Here is a 19,423-nt window from a genome sequence, read left to right as displayed (position 1 = left end):
TGACAAATTTAAAAGTGTTATTTAATGCCACTCATTATTATGTTTTGTCATTAAGATTGACCTGTCAGAATTATGCATGTGTGTTTTTGTTTTTGTTTTCTTTTTTTTAGTTAGGAGTTGGAGGTAGGGGACAATTATTAGCTACCATATCAATTTTCTCATACATATGCATTTGTTTCAAGAGGAAGAAAATTAACATAACTTACTCTGGAGGCATCCTGGTGTAACAATATATCAAGTATTTATTAAACACTTACTATGCATAAGGTGCTGGCTAAATTCTAAGGATTCAAGAATGAATCAATTCCTATTCACATTCTCATGGGGGAAGGGGAAGACAATAAGTACATATAAAGTATACAGCAAAAATATAATGTTATTAAATATAAAATATATACAATGTAGTAAATATTGGCAATTTGGGAGAAAATGCCTTAATTGTTGAAGGAATCAGGAAAGGCATCATGGAGAAGATGCTTGAGCTGTATCTTAAAGAAATTATATGAGGGAGAAGTGAGGAATGAGGAAGAAGTGAATTCTAGGAATGAAGGCTAACTAGTGCATAAGCAGAAAAATGATACATGAAGTGTATGGGGAAGAGAGAGATGGTTAGTTTGGCAGGAAGGAAGAGAATGTCAGGGGGAGTAATGCCCAATAATTCTTGAAAGATAAGTTGATTGAACATATTTAACATTTATTAGTCAACCTGCCATCTGGGGGAAGGGGTGGGGGGAAGGAGGGGAAAAGTTGGAACAAAAGGTTTTGCAATTGTCAATGCTGAAAAATTACCTATACATATGTCTTGTAAATAAAAAGCTATAATAAAAAAATAAAAAAGAAAGATAAGTGGGTTCTTGGTGTTTATAGAGCCATGAAAAAACATAGTCTAGAGCAATGGGCAATCAGTAAAGTTGACTGAATAGAAGAATTACTTGGGCAGATCTGTTTTTAAGGAAATTTACTTTGATAGTGTTTATGATGGAAAAAAGATGATGGTGGGAGACAAACTAGGAAACTGTTATAATAATTTAGTGAAGAAGTAATTATGAGAGCCTAAACTAAGATGATCAATCTATGAGTGGAGAGAAGGGTTTGAATAGGAGAGATTTTGTGGAAATAGAAATGATGAAATTTGGCAACTGGTTGCATATGTGATGTGAGAAGAGTGAGAAATAAAACCCAGATTATGAACCTATGAGACCAGAAGGGTGGTGGTATTGTGGACAGAAAAAGAAGTTTGAAAGAAGGGATAAGAGGAGGAAAAAAAGTGAGTTCAGCTTTAGATGTATTAAATTTAAGGTGCATCCAGAATGTACATTTTGAAATGTCCAGTTGGCGCTAAGTAATGCAGAATTGAAGCTTAGGGGAGAAATGGACTGGATGTATTGATCTGGGAGTCTTGTACATAGAGATGATAGTTAAATCTATGAGATCAGATGAGATTACTATGAGAACATTCTACAGAGAGAAGCGAAATGGGGTTATCACAGAATCTTTGGAGAATATCTATAGTTGATAAAAGTTTATTATATAGATGATGGTAACTGAGAAGTGATCAGACAGATAGCAGATGAATTAGAAGAAATCCAGATGGGAGATGATGACTGGTCAAAAGTTTCAAGTGCTTTTGAGAGGTCAAGAAAGATTAGAATAGATTGAACAAAACAAAACAGAAACATCCCACATCAGGGATCAGGGCTGGCAAATAAGAGATTTGGTAACTTTGAAGATAGAAGTTTCAGTTGAGAGAAGATTGGAAGCTAGATTGTAAAAGTTTGAGGAGTGAGAGGGAGAAGAGGCAGTAAGACTACTTTTTCAAGGAGTTGGCTAGGAAAGAAAGAAAAGATATGACAGAAAAGATTTGAGATCAGAATACTTCTCCTTAAGTCCTGGCTTTGCCATCTATTAGCTCTCTGACTTTGGACAAACCACACAAATTCTCTGAGCCTCAGTTTTCTTACCTGTAAAATGGGGTGACAATACTGTCTCCCACACAGTCTTTTTCAGAATTAAATGAAACAATACATGAATAGCACTAGACAAGTATAAAACTTTACATAGATCTATGAAGTACATTTTAACTACAAATAAGATTTAATTTCGCTGTTGAAAAAAGATTGCTATTTTACCCTTTAGGTGGGTAATTGGAGTTAGGAATCTATCCTGAGAGAAATTTTGCCAGGACTTATTTGGAAGCTATTCAGTGTGGGGTAATAATTAGGTTGCATATTAAGCAAGGAGGAGAATCAAGAACAGGCAGTTTATGATTGATTCAATTAACGAATAGTAATTTAGTTCAATAAGAGCTAAAATGGAATAGTTTATCATAAGTCTCTGGATAAAATATTATTTAAGGAAAATATAATGCCAGAGGTAAATGCAATTCTATTCTGTGTTTTTGTCCCAGTCTTTTATTAGATAGATTTTGGCAAGTGCCAAAGTGGGGCCATTTCTGGAAAACATATATACATTTATAAATAGATATGTATATGTATGTATATTCACAAATACACATACATATATAACACACACACATATATCCACAGATTTTTTTAAAAGAACTCCATCCTGATATAGTATTTTCTGCAATGAAAACCTTCATAAGAGTTCATCACACACACACAAAAAAGGCATTTGAAAGACATTGCTTTGATGTTTAGGAAACTAAAAATAAGAAGAAAAGATAAAAGTAAAATTTCAATAGCACAGAAAGATGAAAGGTTTTCTTTTGCCTTTATTGTGCTATTTCTTGTCCATGACTTACTTATTTTCAATGCTACTATTATTATATTCCTTTCCAGAAGTCACTTTTAAAAGTAGGAAATATCTTTAATGTTTTTTGTTGCAGTAAAGAGCAAGCCAGCAGCAGCTGCGATTTAGGGTTGACGTGAGGGCGAGGGAGCAGAGGTTAGAGTGTTGTGACGGGGGTTGGCTGGCAGTGTGAGGAGGGGGAGACTGGGAAAGAGACGCAGTGACACTGCCCTCCCCGGGCCGGTGGAAGCATCTCACTGGTGACGGGTCTGAAAGCACGTGGCTACGTCATGGAAAGCCAGTCTTTTCAATGCAAACTTCAACTCCTCCTCCTCCTCCCTCTAATGCCTGTAACTCACATCCAAGGCTGGGAGAGAAATCCAGAGGGGAGATTTTCCTCATGCACACCGTTGCTGGAAGCAAGGAGAGTGAGAAGAAGGAGGAAGGGGATCTGCCTTTTTCTCCACCTACTACAAGATTGCTAAGGGGAGGGGGACTTAAATTTGCATCTTTTCTACGAGGTGATTGAGAACTGCAGGTTCAGTCAGATTATTCAGACCACTGGAAATTTATTGTAAAAAACCGACACTTTCAGAGGGAAATCTGTATCTTCAACTGTCAGACTTGATTCCGGAGGTGGTATTGGTGTGTGAGTGTGTGTGGTTGTGTGTTTTCTTTTTTTTTTTTTTCCTTTTTTTTTTTTTTTTTTCTCCTCTTTTCTTTTTCCTTTCTCCTAGGGGCTACACAATGGCAGTCTTCTTTCAGTAAGATGATTCCTGCTTTGGCTTCTGCAGATCCTCCCATCCTCATAGCGATCAAGTAAAAGGCTATGGTTTTCTCTTTGGGGATCTTTTGTGCATTACTGTTCTCCCTGATTAGTTTTTGGCCTCAGTTGGGATTTCTTTGCCTTTTCGTTTGGCTTCATGCTGAAAAGGATTTCTCCCCCCCCACCCTTTTGGTTATAATCCAGTGTTGATCTAAAGGAATAAATCATTCATCCTGGACGAAAAAACAGTCATTGAGAAGTCTCAAAGAAATATACCACGTGAGGGGAAAAAACTGGGAGAAGATCGGAATATTATCGTTTTTCCTATGGTAAAACTGGTGCCCCTCTTCAGGAGAACTGATCTCAAATTATTATTATGCAACCACAAGGATCTCTTCTTTCTCAGGGTGTCTAAGCTGCTGGATTGCTTTTCGCCCAAATCAATGTGGTTTCTTTGGAACATTTTCAGCAAAGGAACGCATATGCTGCAGTGTCTTTGTGGCAAGAGTCTTAAGAAAAACAAGAACCCAACTGGTAAGCAAAACATGTATAATGTTCTGTTTTCCCTCATAATGACCTGTCTGTTGCTCGTAGAGATAGCTCTGCAATTCTACTAAGAGGGAAGGAAGGGAAAAGATAAAGAGCCAGGACCGGCCGTTGCATGTAAAGGTGTTGTATGAATAAACCGCTGGATTAGCTTCCGCGAATGTGAGAACCATCATCGGCATCCCTTGGCTGTGACACATCCCAGCACTGGAGGGGAGAAAACTTTAAACCCTTTTTTATTGTATTCGTGTTTCGGTGGAATATTGATTGACGTGCGGTGGCTTAGCGGTTTTCCCTTAGGCAGCTAAAGCTTCGGTAGTTATGGGGAAGAAGGCTGGGGGGGGGGTGCTCTCTATACTTGTCAGACTGCCCTCCCTGTGGGTTCGGTGACATGGGGCTCAGGAGCTGAGATCCGGTACAGTACTTTCTGATTAGCTTGCAGAATAGTCGTCACACTGATCACCTTTACCAAAGTAAAATCAGGCCCCATCCCTCCCTCTCTGACATCCTACCTCCCACCACCGCCATCCCCCGCCTCCCTCTCCCTCACTAGCTCACGGTGCCCGTGGATTAACTCATTCCCCCGTCTGCCAGTGACACATCATGTCACAAGGAGACTTTCCCGGGGCTGATGGCTGGAGGGAAACCGAGTCCGAGGGGCCCCGTGGTGCCCAGCAGCATTCTGTTACCGCACGCCGGGGGCTGGGGAGGACGGGGTTGTTATTGTTTGGCTTGAAACCTGCTTGGGTGCTTTGCTGCCTGGTTGGGCTGGGATGTGGGTCTGGGCTGTAGCGTGATGGTTGGTGATCATGCGCTTCGGTTCAAATGGGCTCCAACGAGGGAACTTGCAGTACATTACATAAGAAATGCAAATGCAGGTGTTTCGGGGAGTCAGATCCCACGGGTTCACTTTCTCCCTGGATCAGTTTGGGGCGTTCTGGGGCGGCCGCGTAGTTGTGGGCAAGCAACAAGGGGGAGGGAGGAGGGAGAGAGGGAGGGAAGAGGAGAGGGAGAAGGACTGGGTGGTGGCGGCGGCGGCGGCGGCAGCAGCAGCCGGGAGTCTGGGCACTGAACCTCCCAGCTGCCTTTCAGGGAAATAGCACCACACACATCCCAACAGCTCCGTGCCCCTCGTCCCACGGCTTGGTTTGCCGCAAGCATCGCTGCGTGGAAAGGAAACCTTGGAGAGTGTGCGTGTAGCTCTGTTTGTGTGTACGGAGGGAGCGTGGGGCTGTGTGTGTGTGTGTGTGTGTGCGCGCTCGCGAGTGTGAGTGTGGGCTCGCTGTCCTGCAGTGGCAGCTCCGGAGCTGGAGGCTCCTGACGCTGGCACTGCAGTGTAGTAGATCATAGGCTCTCGGCTGCCTTTCTGACACCCCAACATCAACAAGAGGCTGCACTAGCAGCCAGAACCCCCATCTGCTCAGGCAGCAAGTGGCTGCTGTTTCCCAGCCCCCAGGGAACTGGTACCGGAATGAAGCTGGACTGGGCTCCAAGGGGGATGCTGCTGCTTTAGGGCTGAAGGGAGAGGGAGGGAGGCGGAGGTGTGGTGGGCGGAGGGACTAACTCTCCACCTACTCTTCTCCCTTTGCGGCCACCACTTCTGCACCAAAAAGCGAGCAGAGTTTTTAGACTAGCCGAAAGGGCAGATCATCCCGTGCTCGAGAAGGAACACATCATCATGGTCTGGAAAGAAAAGGACTGTGGTTTAGATTAGTTGAGGCTTTGGGAAAAGGAGCTCCTGAATACTCTTAATTTCTGTACTGCAGTGAGGAAGTCTTTCTCCTCCACTCTCTACCTTTCCCTCTCCTCTCCGTCCCCCGAACTCCCCAATGCTCCCTTTCCTTTCTATCCTCTCTCTCTCTCCCCCACCCTCTCTGTCTCTGTCTGTCTCTGTCTCTCTCTCTGTGTCTCTCTCACTCTGTGTCTCACTTCTCTCTCTCTCTCTCTCTCTCTCTCTCTCTCTCTCTCTCTCTCTCTCTCTCTCTCTCTCTCTCTCTCTCTCTCTGTCTTCCTGTTTCCTGATCCACCCATCTTCACTTTTTCTGTCAACTCCCCTAGGAGATTGGGAACTTCGAAATTATGCACCATTCCTGAGAGATTCAAGGTGGAAAGACAACTGTCAGCTCCCCCAACTGCATATCTGAATCAACTATTAAGTACACCCCCACCCACAGCAGCAAGTAAAACAAAGTCAAATGCATTCGTTTCATAAACCAAATACGAATCTACATAAACATCTCCCAAATTGACTGAAAATTTTATTTTTTTAAAAATCTGATTAAGAAAAAGCCAAAGGCTGCTGATGAAGTGTTTTATTCAGCCAGGAAATTTGGTTTTTATCTAATTTAGGTCCTTTTTAAAGAAAGAAGTGTTATAAAGATTGTTTCTCAATTTGTCAGTTTGCCTAGGATCCTTGAAGCCAGACTGCTTAGCAGAAGAGAGTAAATATTCATTTCAAAGTAGAATAGTTTCTTTGCTGTTTAGAAAAATTATTGTTGTTGTAAACAATTTTGAGGAAAAAACTTTCCATAAACATAATTCAAAAAAAATTTTTTCCTTCACACTTCTCCCCACCCCACCCACCTCTGTCTCTTGATATTTTACCGTTGGTGTTTGGAAAGTATCACACAAATGATAAATTACTCTTGGAGTTCTTTATTTTGCAGCTAATGAATGTTAATACAGTTATGTGTGATTCAAAGTATGGTCAACATCAAGTATTCTAATATGATGAATAACAATATGACTAGTCTAAGGGACTTGCAGTGTTTTTTTTGTTGTTGTTGCTGTTGTTGTTCATCTCTATGACATACCATTTCACCCTCTAAAAGTTCTTTCTCGTCAATCCTTTTCTGTTACTACATGATAAATTTCATTATACATTTGCTAGTAAGTCTGAAATAAGTTGTAGGTTTCTGACTCCAAGAAAGTACTTCAGCTAACAAGCTAATTGATTAATTAAAATAAAACAGAGACCCAAATCCCCTTAGCAGGTAAAGCAAAAAAAAAACAAAAACAAAAACAAAACAAAACAAAACAAAACAAAACAAAAAAACAGACTGAACACTATCATGTTTTTTTTTTTTTAAATAAAGAACAACAATTACATTAAGATTTTAATGAAGCTAAGCAGAATACTGCCAAATGATATTACTGCATTAGGAAATTTGATATAATGTTGTTCTTATGATGTTATAATGGAAAGATAACATTACATAAAATCTTACTTTCCCAGCCTTTGGGTTTTGCTTAGTGTATTTTTTGTCATTTAAACTCCATGGTTCTTGACTTTGTTAAAACTTTTAAGAAGTTTAGGATCTGAATACTGCAATATTATTGCCACATACTTAGGAAAAGAAGCAGTCATTATCTGATGTTTTATTATAGGAATCAGCATAAATGAGTTTTAATTGAAATATCTTTTTTATTTTCATGTGTAATAAATCTCAGAATTTGAATCCATTTTATAATACATCTTTACCATAGGATTAAGACTATTTAAATCATGATTCACTTTTTATAGTAGCTCAAAAGGAAACTATGTTTGAAACCAAGATCACTGGTATCTATATGAACTTCTGCAAATCACAATTGTCTAAGAAATGAAGTATATATTTTAAATATTCCCCTTTTCCTAGCAAATAATTTTCTGTTTAAGAATAAGCTTAGCTTTAGTTTCATAAGATTTTACAGAAACACTGAATTTTTAGCAAATCCTCAAAAGGGAAGTATGAGGGTTTAGACTTTTTGTTTTGTTTAGACTTTTCTTTTTGTCCAATAGGCCTAAGTTTCTTAAATCACATTTTGTCCTAATAAAGTAGATTGACTAAACTCATTATCTAGGTCATGACTCTGAGTAAAGAACTCGGAGAAAATTAATAAAGAGTCAAAAAAACAAAAAAGAAATATTAGACTGAAAAGATAAGTATTTGAGTAATGTCACTGACATTCACATTGACATTGAATATAAAAAAACAAACCCCCACACAACCTCAAACCAGGGGCCAGTTGGGAGGCTCAGTAAGCTTTTGAAATAATAAAACTAGTATTTGAAGTTGATTCTGAGTGAAAAAGATAAACAAAGACACTATTTACAAAGCACTAAGAAAAGATATCTCTTGGGGGAGAAGTAGGAAGTACTTGTCCTAATTGCAGCTCAGATAAGTACTGGTAGACCTTCAGAATTTCTCTTGCCCTGTTTGTCTTTTCTCTCTGTCACATTAATTCAAACAAGGTGGCCATGTGCACCTATCACTTCCTGTTTCCTTTGCTATCAATAGAAAGTGGTAATACCCTGACTTCAGCACTTGCCTCACTCTTCAATCTTAGCTGCCTTGAGTAAAAGAAGCACCTGTTCTTCAGCTCATTTTGAAGTTATCTGTAAAATATACTGGCGTTTCATTCAGGTTTATTACATTTTGAATTAATATACCAAATATGCAAACAAGAAGGTGCATAGAAGGTTTTTTAGTCCCTGTTATTTCCTTGCATTGGCACAAACTATGGCTTCTTATAGAATCAGACTGAGTAAAAACAAAAACAAAAAACCAACTTCTCTAACTATAGAGAATTAAGATTGATCTAACCCAGATTGTGAAAATTTTCAAGTTGCAGATTTGAGGACAGGCCAAAAACTCTATCCTGGGAGTTGAGCAACAGAAATACCAATTGTCTTTTAGCATCATTTCCAAAGGAACCCTTAAATATATAATCAAAGATTAGTCGTAAAATCAAGCCACTTTCCCAGAACAGTGAATTTCTTATAATATATAAATGAACAACTATGAAATGCAAGACATGATAATAAAGTTTTAGTTTTAACAATGAAGATGATTTTGCCCATATCAATATCTTGCCTGATTCATCTTAGAACATGTTCTTAATTGAGTTTGTTGTATTTTTTTTCACAACATGCTGAAGCTATCTGAAGTTGTGTTTTATGTGTTTTCATGTTGAATCATTCTCTCACAAATTTTCAAATAAAGTCTTCCATGTTTTAGCACCTATTTATTAGATGAACATTTTCAGGAAGTTTCTTTGTACATTCAGTAAGGACAGCACTGTTTCTTGCACTTCTATCGATAATAAATTTTACTTGAACAGAATCATAAACTTTCTCCCTATGTAAATACTTCAAAACTGGAGTACTACTTTACAGTTAAAGGGTAAACCATTCTAGTGTTTGAATTGTTATATGTAAAAGGCAGTGGGTTATTATGGAAAGAACACTGGATTTGGAAATTGGAGAGAAAGGTTAGGGTTAGTCCCTGTTGTGATTATCTCTGTGGCTATGGGTAGACCATTCTCTTAAATTTCAATTTCCTCATCTGTAAAATGGGAATGGTAATACCAGTACTGCTTATCTCATAGGGCTGTTATGAAGAATATGTTCCTTCTGTAAACATTAAAGTTCTACATACATATGAATAACAGGAATTCCATAATTAAATCTTCTAAGTTGTTTCATTATATTACCTTCTTTAGCAAACACCCAACTTAATCTTCCACATTCTGGACAGAGAATGGATTAGGAAAAAATCCCTCCTGACACATCCAATTCACTAAAGAGGCTCTATGACGATGGCCAAGCATTCAGTTTCTATTTGAAATCTTGTGCATGGTTGAACAAAATATTATAGCCACGGCATGTATCTAGGCACTTGGCAAAATATATCTTCCTATTGCATTTACAGGTTCTATTACATATGCCATTGTGCCTTGCTTTTTAAAGGGAACAACAAAGTTCTGATGTTTGTGACTATATAACTCTAGCAGCAGGAGAGTGATTCTCTTCTTTGGCAAGAAGACAAAGACCCCAATCTTCTATATCTTGAATATTGAACTGATTTCTAAGACCCTCTCAAATATAAGGAAATGTTCATCTGTTTTGTAAGATAATAATAATTGCTACCATTTATATAGTGCTATGAGGTTTATAAAGAACTTTATAAATAACTCATTTGATCCTCATAACAACCCCAGAATAAGTGCTATTATCCCCATTTTATAGTTGTGAAAACTGATGCAGATAGGTTGTCACCTGTTTAGTCACAAAGTTAATTAGTATGTGGAACTGGATTTGAACTTAGGTCTTCCAGATCATAGAAAGGAAGCACACTCAACAAATTCACCTAGTTTCCAGGTATATTGAATTGTGTACATATATTACCTATCAATAATTATCCATCCATTCTACAAATAGTTGTGCAAATATTTATGCTAAATGCTTACTTTTTTCATTAGATAGTTAAAAGTCATATTTTTTTTCAGACCTATGAATTTTAGGACAGTATCTAGTGTAATCTTCATATTTATGTTTGATTCACCAGAATCACAGACTTTAGTCTCTCCTATTATGGATATTATCCATCAATTCAATAAATACTTTTTTGAGCAGATATTTACTCTAAGTGCTTACTTTATTAGACAGTCAAAACAATTAGACAGTCATATGTTTTTCCCAGATCTATGAATTTTAGGACTATAGTATAACCTTCACATTTTTGTCTAGGAACAGTATCTATTCATTTGACAAATACTTATTTGTGCAAATATTTATGCTAAGTGCTTACTTTTTTCATTAGATAGTTAAAAGTCATGTGTTTTTCTCAGATGTATTAATTTTAGAACTATAACTAGCATAACCTTCCTATTTATGTCAAGGTTTAATGAAAGTAGCATATATTTCACTTTCATTCATTCTTTCCATAGTTGGTTATTTGTAGGTATAAGCCTGTTTTTAATTGTCTAATAGAACAAAGTTTGTAAAAATCATTCTGATTACTGAAAGTTTTAATTCTAATCTTTTTTCAGTTATAGAGCTTATTAATGACTGATGTTTCATTGCGTCTTTCATTTTATTTGATTGAATTTAATTCAATAAATATAAGTATCTATTATGAACTATGATCTGTGCTAGGTTCGGGAGACACATGAATGAAACAAGGCCTTTCTCTTCACCTCTCTCTCCTAGTTTTCCAGGCTTCCTTTAAGACTTAGTTCAAATCTCATCTTTCAAAAATACTTTTTTCAATTTCCCCTCACTACTAGTGCCTTCCTGTGAGATCACATATTATTTATTCTACATGCATCTTGTATGTAAATAGTTGTTTGCATCTATTCTCCCTCATTAGACTGTATTTTTGTGATAGGGATTGTTTTTGCCTTTTTATCTCTGAATCTTCATACTTAACATAGTTCCTGGAATATTGAAAGTATTAAGATTAATGCTTATTGATGATGATGATGAGAGCACAGTCTTTGCTCTCAAGTAACCCAAAACCTTCTATGCACTGTATAAATGGTAGCTAGTATTATCTTATAAAACATATGAACATTTCCTTATATTTGGGAGGAATAAGATTGAGAAATAACACTCAGAACTAAAATATAACTTAGAATATGATAAGTGTATAGAAGAGCTTGTTAAGTACCTATAAAATGCCAGGCATTGGCCTAAGTGCTAAGGATATAAATATAGAGGATTCCCCTGCCCTCTAGGAGCTCACAGTCTATGAAGTGGAGGGGGGAGCCATGCAAACAGCTAGATACAAATTCGAACAAAGCAAAGAGACTTGAGAAAGGAGAGAATATATCAAACTCAGAGATTAGGGAAACCTTCATGGAGGAGGGGATCCTTGAACTGAGTCTACAAAGTCAAATATTTTAACAGGAAAAATATAAGAGTAGACTGTTTTAGGTATGGGAGAATACCTACCTAATATGGGAGAATAGTATGAACAAAGGCATGATGATGGAAAAGGACACACTAGGGAAGAGTAAGTGCCTTTGTTTGGCTGGAATATAGGAGAAGTAATATGGGACACTGTTGGAAAAGGACAGTGGAAGCTGACAGTGGAGAAAACCTGGAGATCATACTAAAGAATTATTTGTTAAGTAATGGGAAAATATTGATGGCTTTTGAGAGGAAATAATGTGATCACAATAGTCAGTTATAAAAATTGCTGGGACAAAATGAGGAGTGGATTGCAGAGGCAGAAAACTATAGGCCCAAATTAGAAGTTAGAGAATTAATCCATAGTTAGGTGAGAGGTAATGAGATAGTGGCAATGACAAGGGGGCAGTAGAAAGGTAAGGAAGTTCCTACAGAGGAAGAATCAAAAGTATTTGGAAATTATTTGCATAAGTATTATTAAAAGAGAGAAGAGAGTGTGTGTGTGTATATGTATATGTGTGTATATATATATGTACATATATATATATATATGTACATGTATATATTTTCCCCCTCATTATGTATGCCCTAGCAAAGGCAGGTTTAGAGACTATACCTTGACTTCAATGATACAGAGAATTCCTGATGAGAAAGCTCTCTACCAATACTTTTCTGTAACTCATAGTCAAACAGTTATACACATTACTGAGAAAGAATAACTTGTTTAAGGACACAGAAAATATATGTGGTACTTGAACCCATGTTTTCCTCATCTTGAGCCACCTATCAACTCTACATAGTGCCCCCTCACTCTTTCAAGCTACCTTAAAAAGTACAAATCCACCTTATATACTGAATTAATTTTTCCCCTCTCATTTCATTTTATAATAGCACTAAAATAAATTTATGAACTTTATAAATCACTAGGTTACCATTTAGTGTACTTGTATGTCCTGGAGAAAATTGAGCCACATGCTCTATTCCTTAATTTTCTTTCCATAAGTATTTCTAAGATACTGGAATGACCATTTTTTTCTCTTCTTTATAGAATCCCTTTCAGTAAGGATATAGACAACGATAGCATTTATCATTATTTCTAACCTCTGTTGCCTGTTGTTTTCCTTGAGGTCCCACTGTGCCTTGAAATTAACTTTTTTTTAGTCTTTAAGCCATTTTTTAAAAAAGGCAAAACTTTAAACCATATGACTTTCTGCACTTCAGGTGACATTGCTATGCTACTTCTGGTTCTTTTTCTTTTCTTCCTCCCTTCCCCCTTCCTTCTCCCTTTCTTTCCTTCCTTCTTTCTTTTTCCTTCTCTCCTTTCTTTTTTTTTCCTTTTCTTTCTTTCTATCTCCCTTGCTTCCTTCTTTCTGTATCTTTCTCCTTTCTCTTACTTTTCTGCTTTCTCTTTTTCTAGAATGACTTTAAAGGGAGGGGCAGTCTTAATCTCATTAGAGGATCTTAAGTCCAGTACCAGTTTTCTAGTCATCTTTCCAATTCAAGTAGGAAACACTTATTAAACCCCTATGTTGTGAGGATCTGTGCTGGTCTGGTTGTTTAGAGGTAATAAAAGAGATTGCTCTCAAGGAGCTTATAATCTAATAAAAAAGGAAAGACATGGAGGGAATTCCTATCCCTCACACATGCAAGAGAGAATAAAAATAAAGAAGAAAAATGAGAAGATCACTTTAACTTGGAGGGAAATAACCATTGGTTAGGGAAAGATCCATGGAGGAAGTGACACTTGAATTGGGCCTTGAAAGGAGGAAAATCCTTTGAAAGTTGTTGCTGGGGAAGGGACCACTTTATTCCAAGCAGTAGAAACTGTAAGCAAAGATGCACAAACATGACGAGGGCCCCTTCATTTCTTATCTTTTCTGCTTATAATTCTAGCCGTCTTCCAGGCTAAGATGATCATGTGCCACCTTCTTTGTAAAAACTTCTGTCTTCTTCTTGAAAGGATATATTTGTATATGAGTTTACTTTTATTCCTCAATAGAATATAAGCTTCTTGAGGCTCCGGGGTTTTTCATGTTGTCTATTTCCATATTGCCAATTATGTGCCTTGGGCCCAAAATAGGCATTTGACATTCTTCCTGGACTGGATAAAAAGATAGTGTTCCTGAGTGGCAGTAACATGGGGTGAAGTTGGGAAAAGCATGTTGGGGCCAGATCTTAGAGAGTAGCAGTTTATACTTCATTCTGTTGGTAAGTGGGAAGAGTGGAGTAGAGGAAGAGGAGAGGAAGAGGAGAGAGAAAGAAGAGGATGGAGAGAACCACCAAGGAGGAGAGAGAGGGAAGAGAATGCTAGAAATGGGAATAACAGAACCAGTTTAGTTTATCACTATTAATGGGATAGGACTGGAGGCAGGAGGCCATTCAGGAGGCTATGGTGAGAGGAGACAAGAAGAGATGAGGGCCTGACTTAAAAGGGGGAAAGGACGGATTGGGGGCGGGGATAGGGCTGGAAAGTTGTTGACAGAAACTGCCTGATTTCTAGAAGAGGCTGCTGGGGGAGTCTGTTGGGCCGGGCAAGATGCTTACTAGCTGTGTCACCCTGGCTTTGGCTTCTGCAAAATGAGGGAAATAACATCTCTCTGCCAGGATTGTTGCTAGGAAAAAAAAAAAAAAAAAAGAAAGAAAGATTCTTTTAAATTTCCAAGCGCTCAATAAATGCCGTGATTATTAATTTTGATCATTTCTCACAAGGTCGGTAGAATGGAAAGCTTTCCAAAAACATCGTCGAGGGCTGAAGGGTCTGTGCTGGTGGGGGTCGTGCTAATAGTCACAAACTGCTCCGGCTGGGGGTATCCTTGACCCCCGGTAGCTCAGGGAAGTGAGACACGTGACTCGCTACAAAGCACAGGATTTAGGGTTAGAAAACCTGGGTGCAAGTCCCAATTCTGTAACCCAAACCACCTGTGTGACCTTGGGCAAATAAGTGCCCCTCGCCAGCCCTCAGTGTCCCCCTCTGGGATATAGGTGATGCTGGGAGAGACTTTTTTCGCGCCTGAGTCCCGAGAGCAGTGGGACTCAACTAACTTCGCTCCGAGTACAGCCTGGTGGTCCAGGGAGCGGAGCAGCTATAGGAAGGTTAACAATCACCGTCTCCCCTCACCAGGCCGGAACGGGGAAAGGGGCTGGGGTCTGGTAACCTAAGCGAAGCAGAAGCCCTGGGACCTCAGTTGAGGAAGGGGACCCGCTACGCAATGCGGCGGAAGCGGCCTGTTGGAGCCGCCGTAGCGCAAGAAGTTTTCGTTGCTACAGAGATGACCCTTGACCCTATCGAAGAGCCGACCTAGAGTGGCGCTTCTCTCCTAGGACCTCGCGGGCTGGGGCGCTTCGGTTGCTATGGAAACAGCGCGGGCCGGAAGCGCCGGAGGAGCCGCAGCCGAGGTCCTCATCTCGGGCTCCAGGCGGACCCGGAGGGGAGAGCTGGCAGCTCGAGCTGCGGGGAGTCCTTGGGAGTTGTGAGGCGCGTGGTCCTTTGATGTTGCTTGGACTGGAAGCCCGCCGAGGCGGCCGAGATCCCGGGATCGCCTCGCCCCCGATCAACCCGCAAGCCCCGCCCTCCTGTCCGCCCGCCCTATTCTGAGACTGTTCTTACCGGAGCTGGTTGTTAAATAGACTTCCAGTTTCTGGGGGTCCGGCCCCGCTTTCTTGGGGCAGCAGGACAAATCTGATCTCACTCCCTACAGAGCAGGACTTTAAAAAGGGAAAGGTAGGAATTCTAGGGGCGAGGAGAGAGGAGAAGTTAGTCAAGAAACTGCCGAAGGGCTCAGGGCTTTCGGAAGGCTTGGACCTCCGTCTTTCTGTCAGGAAGTGTTCGAGAACTCTCGAGACCGTTCCGGGTCCTTCTTGTAGCTAATGCCTTAAAGATTCAGTGATTGTTGTCAATTTATCCAGTACGAGACAAACGTACTTGTCACGTGCACTTAGCGTCACTTGTTAGATTGTGAGCTCCCTGAGTTCAGGCACTATTTTTGCCTTCTTTGTACCCTGGCATTTAGGACCCGGCCTGGCTCCTTGGTTTAGGTACCCTGAAGTTCTGTCCCGCTCCCGGATAGTTTAAAGTAATCCATTAGCAAACGCTCTCTTCCTCCTGTCTTGTGTGACTGCATGTTAGTTTTATTTTTTGGTTGCTTAAAAAAAAACAAACTTAAAATACCTATTATAAATATTATTTGGAATGAATGAAAAACAAAACAAAAACAAATCTTAAGATTTAGTTAATGCCAAAAAAAAAAAAAGTAAAATTTAAAAATTAAAAAAAAAAAGATTTAGTTAATGCCCTCGTGTTGGCATTTAGGGTAAGAAACGGGGGGGGGGGGGGGGGGGGGGGAGGATATTCCCTGTAGTTGGTTATTTGTTGTTCTAGAATTGTAGATAGATACATAGTATAAAACACCATTGCCATTCGGCACTCCTACCCTTCACCGTCTTTCACAAAAAGCCTTACCTAGACCCTTAATGTGATAGAATTGCATCAAGTCTAACCAGAACATTTTGGGACTAAGCGCATGGTGACTTGTGTCCGACTCTTCTTGACCCCATTTGGAATTTTCTTGGCAAATATTCTGGAAAGTTTTAACATTTCTTCCTCCAAGGGATGACGTGCCCACTCATTAATTTCATAATTTACCACCCATGACTGAACAAAAAGGATTGTGTGGCCCAGTGGCATATTCCTTACTTTCTCTATATTGTATTAAGCCAGGTCATTTAAATTTTTAACACAAATCTTTTACAGAAAGTAAAAATCGACTTTGAGCCTAGAGAATCTTGAGGCAACATCCTACCATCAGTGTTGCCACTCAGAGGGGGAAGGACAGGATTGTCAAAGCATCGTCTTTATGACTGAATTGTCATTTCAAAGATTTGAAATGATAGGAATTCAGGGGTAGTAGTTCTCTAAAGAGATCTATCTACTCAATGGATTAACAAGTCTCTATGATCCTTAAAGAGTATGGAGGAGAAAGGCTAAGAATTAAGTATAGCTTTAAGTTAGAAAACATGTTTGAGTTGGGATAGAGAAACCAAAGATAGGTGCCCCCAAAGACTACCTTTATTTATTCTTAGTTTTGAAAGCAATTTAACTAGCCTTATTTTGGAACAAGTGAAATGAACCCTTAGTACCCTTTTTTTATTTCTTTGTGACAGATTTGCAAATTGCAGTCAGGGGAGAAAGTTTGTTGATAGTTGAAAAAACAAATGTTTTACTGGCTATACAACCAAGAACTGTCTTACTATGCTGTCTTTGGTGCTATAGCAGAAAGCTTTCCTATGCCTCAGATGTTGCTTTCTATTTATTATGTCTCCAAGCTATCTATAAGTAAATATCCACTTAATGTGTCCTTATTGTCTTTGTGATCATATTAGCAAATAAAACTTCTGAGAATCTTTGCTTTGTCTCTTTCTATTCTTTACTTGCACTATCTTTCCATTTTTAGATTTAATCATTACGTTGACCCATTGTTCTTTGCCTATCTGCAAAAACATTCCTCTTCTCTCTCCCTACCCTGAACCCCCAAATAAATGTCTCTATCTTTGCTGAATATGAATAGGTAAAGTAGCTAGTGAGGACTTGCTCTAAATTTTTAAAAATTACATGTATTCTCCTTATAGCTTCATAATGTGAGCACTCCTTTCAATAACTTTATCAGGAAATGTTAACTTTATTTCAAGCCTTAAAAGACATAAGGGTGAATGAAAATGCTATAAGCCAAATACGGTGAGACAATAAAATATTTTTGTGATTTATGTATGGTTCTAAGTCAAAAAGCATGCTTTTGTACTCGATCCTTTTTGTTCATTTTGAGGTGTCAAGTGGTATAATTAAAAAGCAAATTTTCAGATGAACTATTCAGATCTGATAAGAAAAGAGGAGGAAGTGTGAACTTTATTGAATTTACATTTCTAAGTGTGCACCTGTTTAGAGAAAAATCAATCTAGTAATAATTAAAATGTCTTTCCCCTCCTCTATAACATTTTGTTGTCTCCACAATTACAGTGGATCATTGAACTGTGTGGTAACCTATTCTATAATGTTGCCTCCCAAATAAAGTTCAGTTTGGAAGAGATTGCAGTCTCTATTCTTTTTACTTCCTGTGAATAGCACATGGTATGCTCTACTGTGCTATTTAAAAAAAAATGAGAAAAGAAAGCTAAGTCCTAAAACAAAAATAATATCCTCTAATTGTAGGTGTTTAAACACAGCCATTTATCTCAAAGCCTAAAACTTCTCTTCTTCAGCTATCTTCCTCTTCTGCACCAGGTGTTGCGATTCTAAAGCAGAGAAAAAGCACTGTTTCCCTTCTTCTCAGGCTCTCAATAGCTGGCATCAAAGCCTTACTAACATTTTATTATTGATGAAGATTACAAATGATACTCACAATATGCCTCCTTTTCAATGTCCACATCGCATCTTCCTTAAAAATATAAGCTACAATATTACAAGATGCAGTTTTAAGGGATTTTCTAATAGCATTCTTTCTTGGAATTGAAAATGAGGTTGTCAATGCTACAAATGGCAAAGATGGAATCTAATCTGTTTTTTTTATTGTTTCCATCAAGAAGTATTTATTAACTGTCTTCTATGTGCCCAAGGACTATACTGGGCTGTGAAGCAAATAAAAAGAATCAAAAGTGTCTGCTTTCAAACTTATATTTTAGTAGAGGAGAAACAACTATACATACACATACATACAAAAGAAATATAGTGTCTATTTAAGCAAATAAGGAATAAATCTGTACTGAAACTTTTGGAATACCCTGTAGTGAATTGCATTTTGAAGGACAGAGGAATCCAGTAAGGTAGAATTTAGAAGGAAGTATGTTTCAAGGATGGAGAATGGCTAACAAAGACACAGTAATGGGAATTGGAGTATTGTCAGAAAAGCAGAAAGAGCAAATTTGACTGCATCACGGGATTTGAGAAGGGAATAATATACAGTGAGGTAGGAGCTCATAAGAGCTAAATTCTAAAGGACTTTAAAAGCTAAACAGAGAATTTTATATTTAACCTTAGGGACAACTGAAAACCAGTGAAGTTTATTGAGTAAGGAAATAACATGGTCAGATTTGTCCTTAAAAATAATTTTGGTAGTGGTGTGGAGGAAAGATTGGAATAAGGGAGGCATTTGACACAGGGAGATAAATTGGGATGTCATTTTGGTAATTGAATTGAGAGATGGTAAGGGCCTCAACTAAGGCGATCGATGGTTGTAGAATTCGAATGGTCAGAGGCAGGAGAGGTGATGGAGATAAAAATCACAGAATTTACTGACTGGTTGATAAGGGGTGAAAGAGAATGAGGAGTCAATGTTAAAGTTGGTAAAAGTTCCCAACCATAGGTGGTACTTGAGCAGAAATAGGGAAGTTTGGAAGTGGGAGGGGACTGGGAAATAAAGACAATGAGTTTGTTAGATGATAAGTCTGAAATGTTTCTGTGACATGGAGGGTAAAATGTCCCACAGACATGTAGGTCAGGAACTCAGTTGAGGGACTTGGAATAGATGTAGAGATCTGAGAATCGGCCACTTTGAGGTAGTAATTAAACATAAGGTGGCTGTTGAAGTCACTTCAAGAAAAGAGTGACTAAGAGCATCATTTGATATAGACTGGGCACAAATATGTCTGATGATCCAGGAAAAGGATCAGAACCAAGAGAGCACTGTCTGAAAGTG

General features: G+C 38.6%; 1 protein-coding gene and 1 long non-coding RNA gene across 2 annotated transcripts in view; one reads left to right on the top strand and one right to left on the bottom strand.

Moving 5' to 3' along the window:
• Positions 1–3,427: 3,427 nt before the first annotated feature.
• Positions 3,428–19,423, top strand: part of FGF14 (fibroblast growth factor 14) — a 774,907-nt gene continuing 758,911 nt past the window's right edge. The window contains exon 1 of the mRNA XM_074299470.1: positions 3,428–4,051. Within this exon, the coding sequence (XP_074155571.1) occupies positions 3,844–4,051 (208 nt within the window). The 5' untranslated portion in view covers positions 3,428–3,843. The remainder of the gene's footprint in view (positions 4,052–19,423) is intronic.
• On the bottom strand, positions 13,527–15,613 carry LOC141560772 (uncharacterized). The gene is made up of 2 exons (XR_012487810.1): positions 15,346–15,613; positions 13,527–14,350 (listed from the first exon to the last, which is right to left on the bottom strand). It is a non-coding gene; the product is annotated as an uncharacterized LOC141560772 (long non-coding RNA).

Source organism: Sminthopsis crassicaudata, chromosome 3, assembly GCF_048593235.1.
Source record: "Sminthopsis crassicaudata isolate SCR6 chromosome 3, ASM4859323v1, whole genome shotgun sequence".
Lineage (NCBI taxonomy): Eukaryota > Metazoa > Chordata > Mammalia > Dasyuromorphia > Dasyuridae > Sminthopsis > Sminthopsis crassicaudata.
The sequence above is the reverse complement of the archived record's forward strand: the minus strand, read 5'-3'. Positions and strand labels throughout refer to the sequence as shown.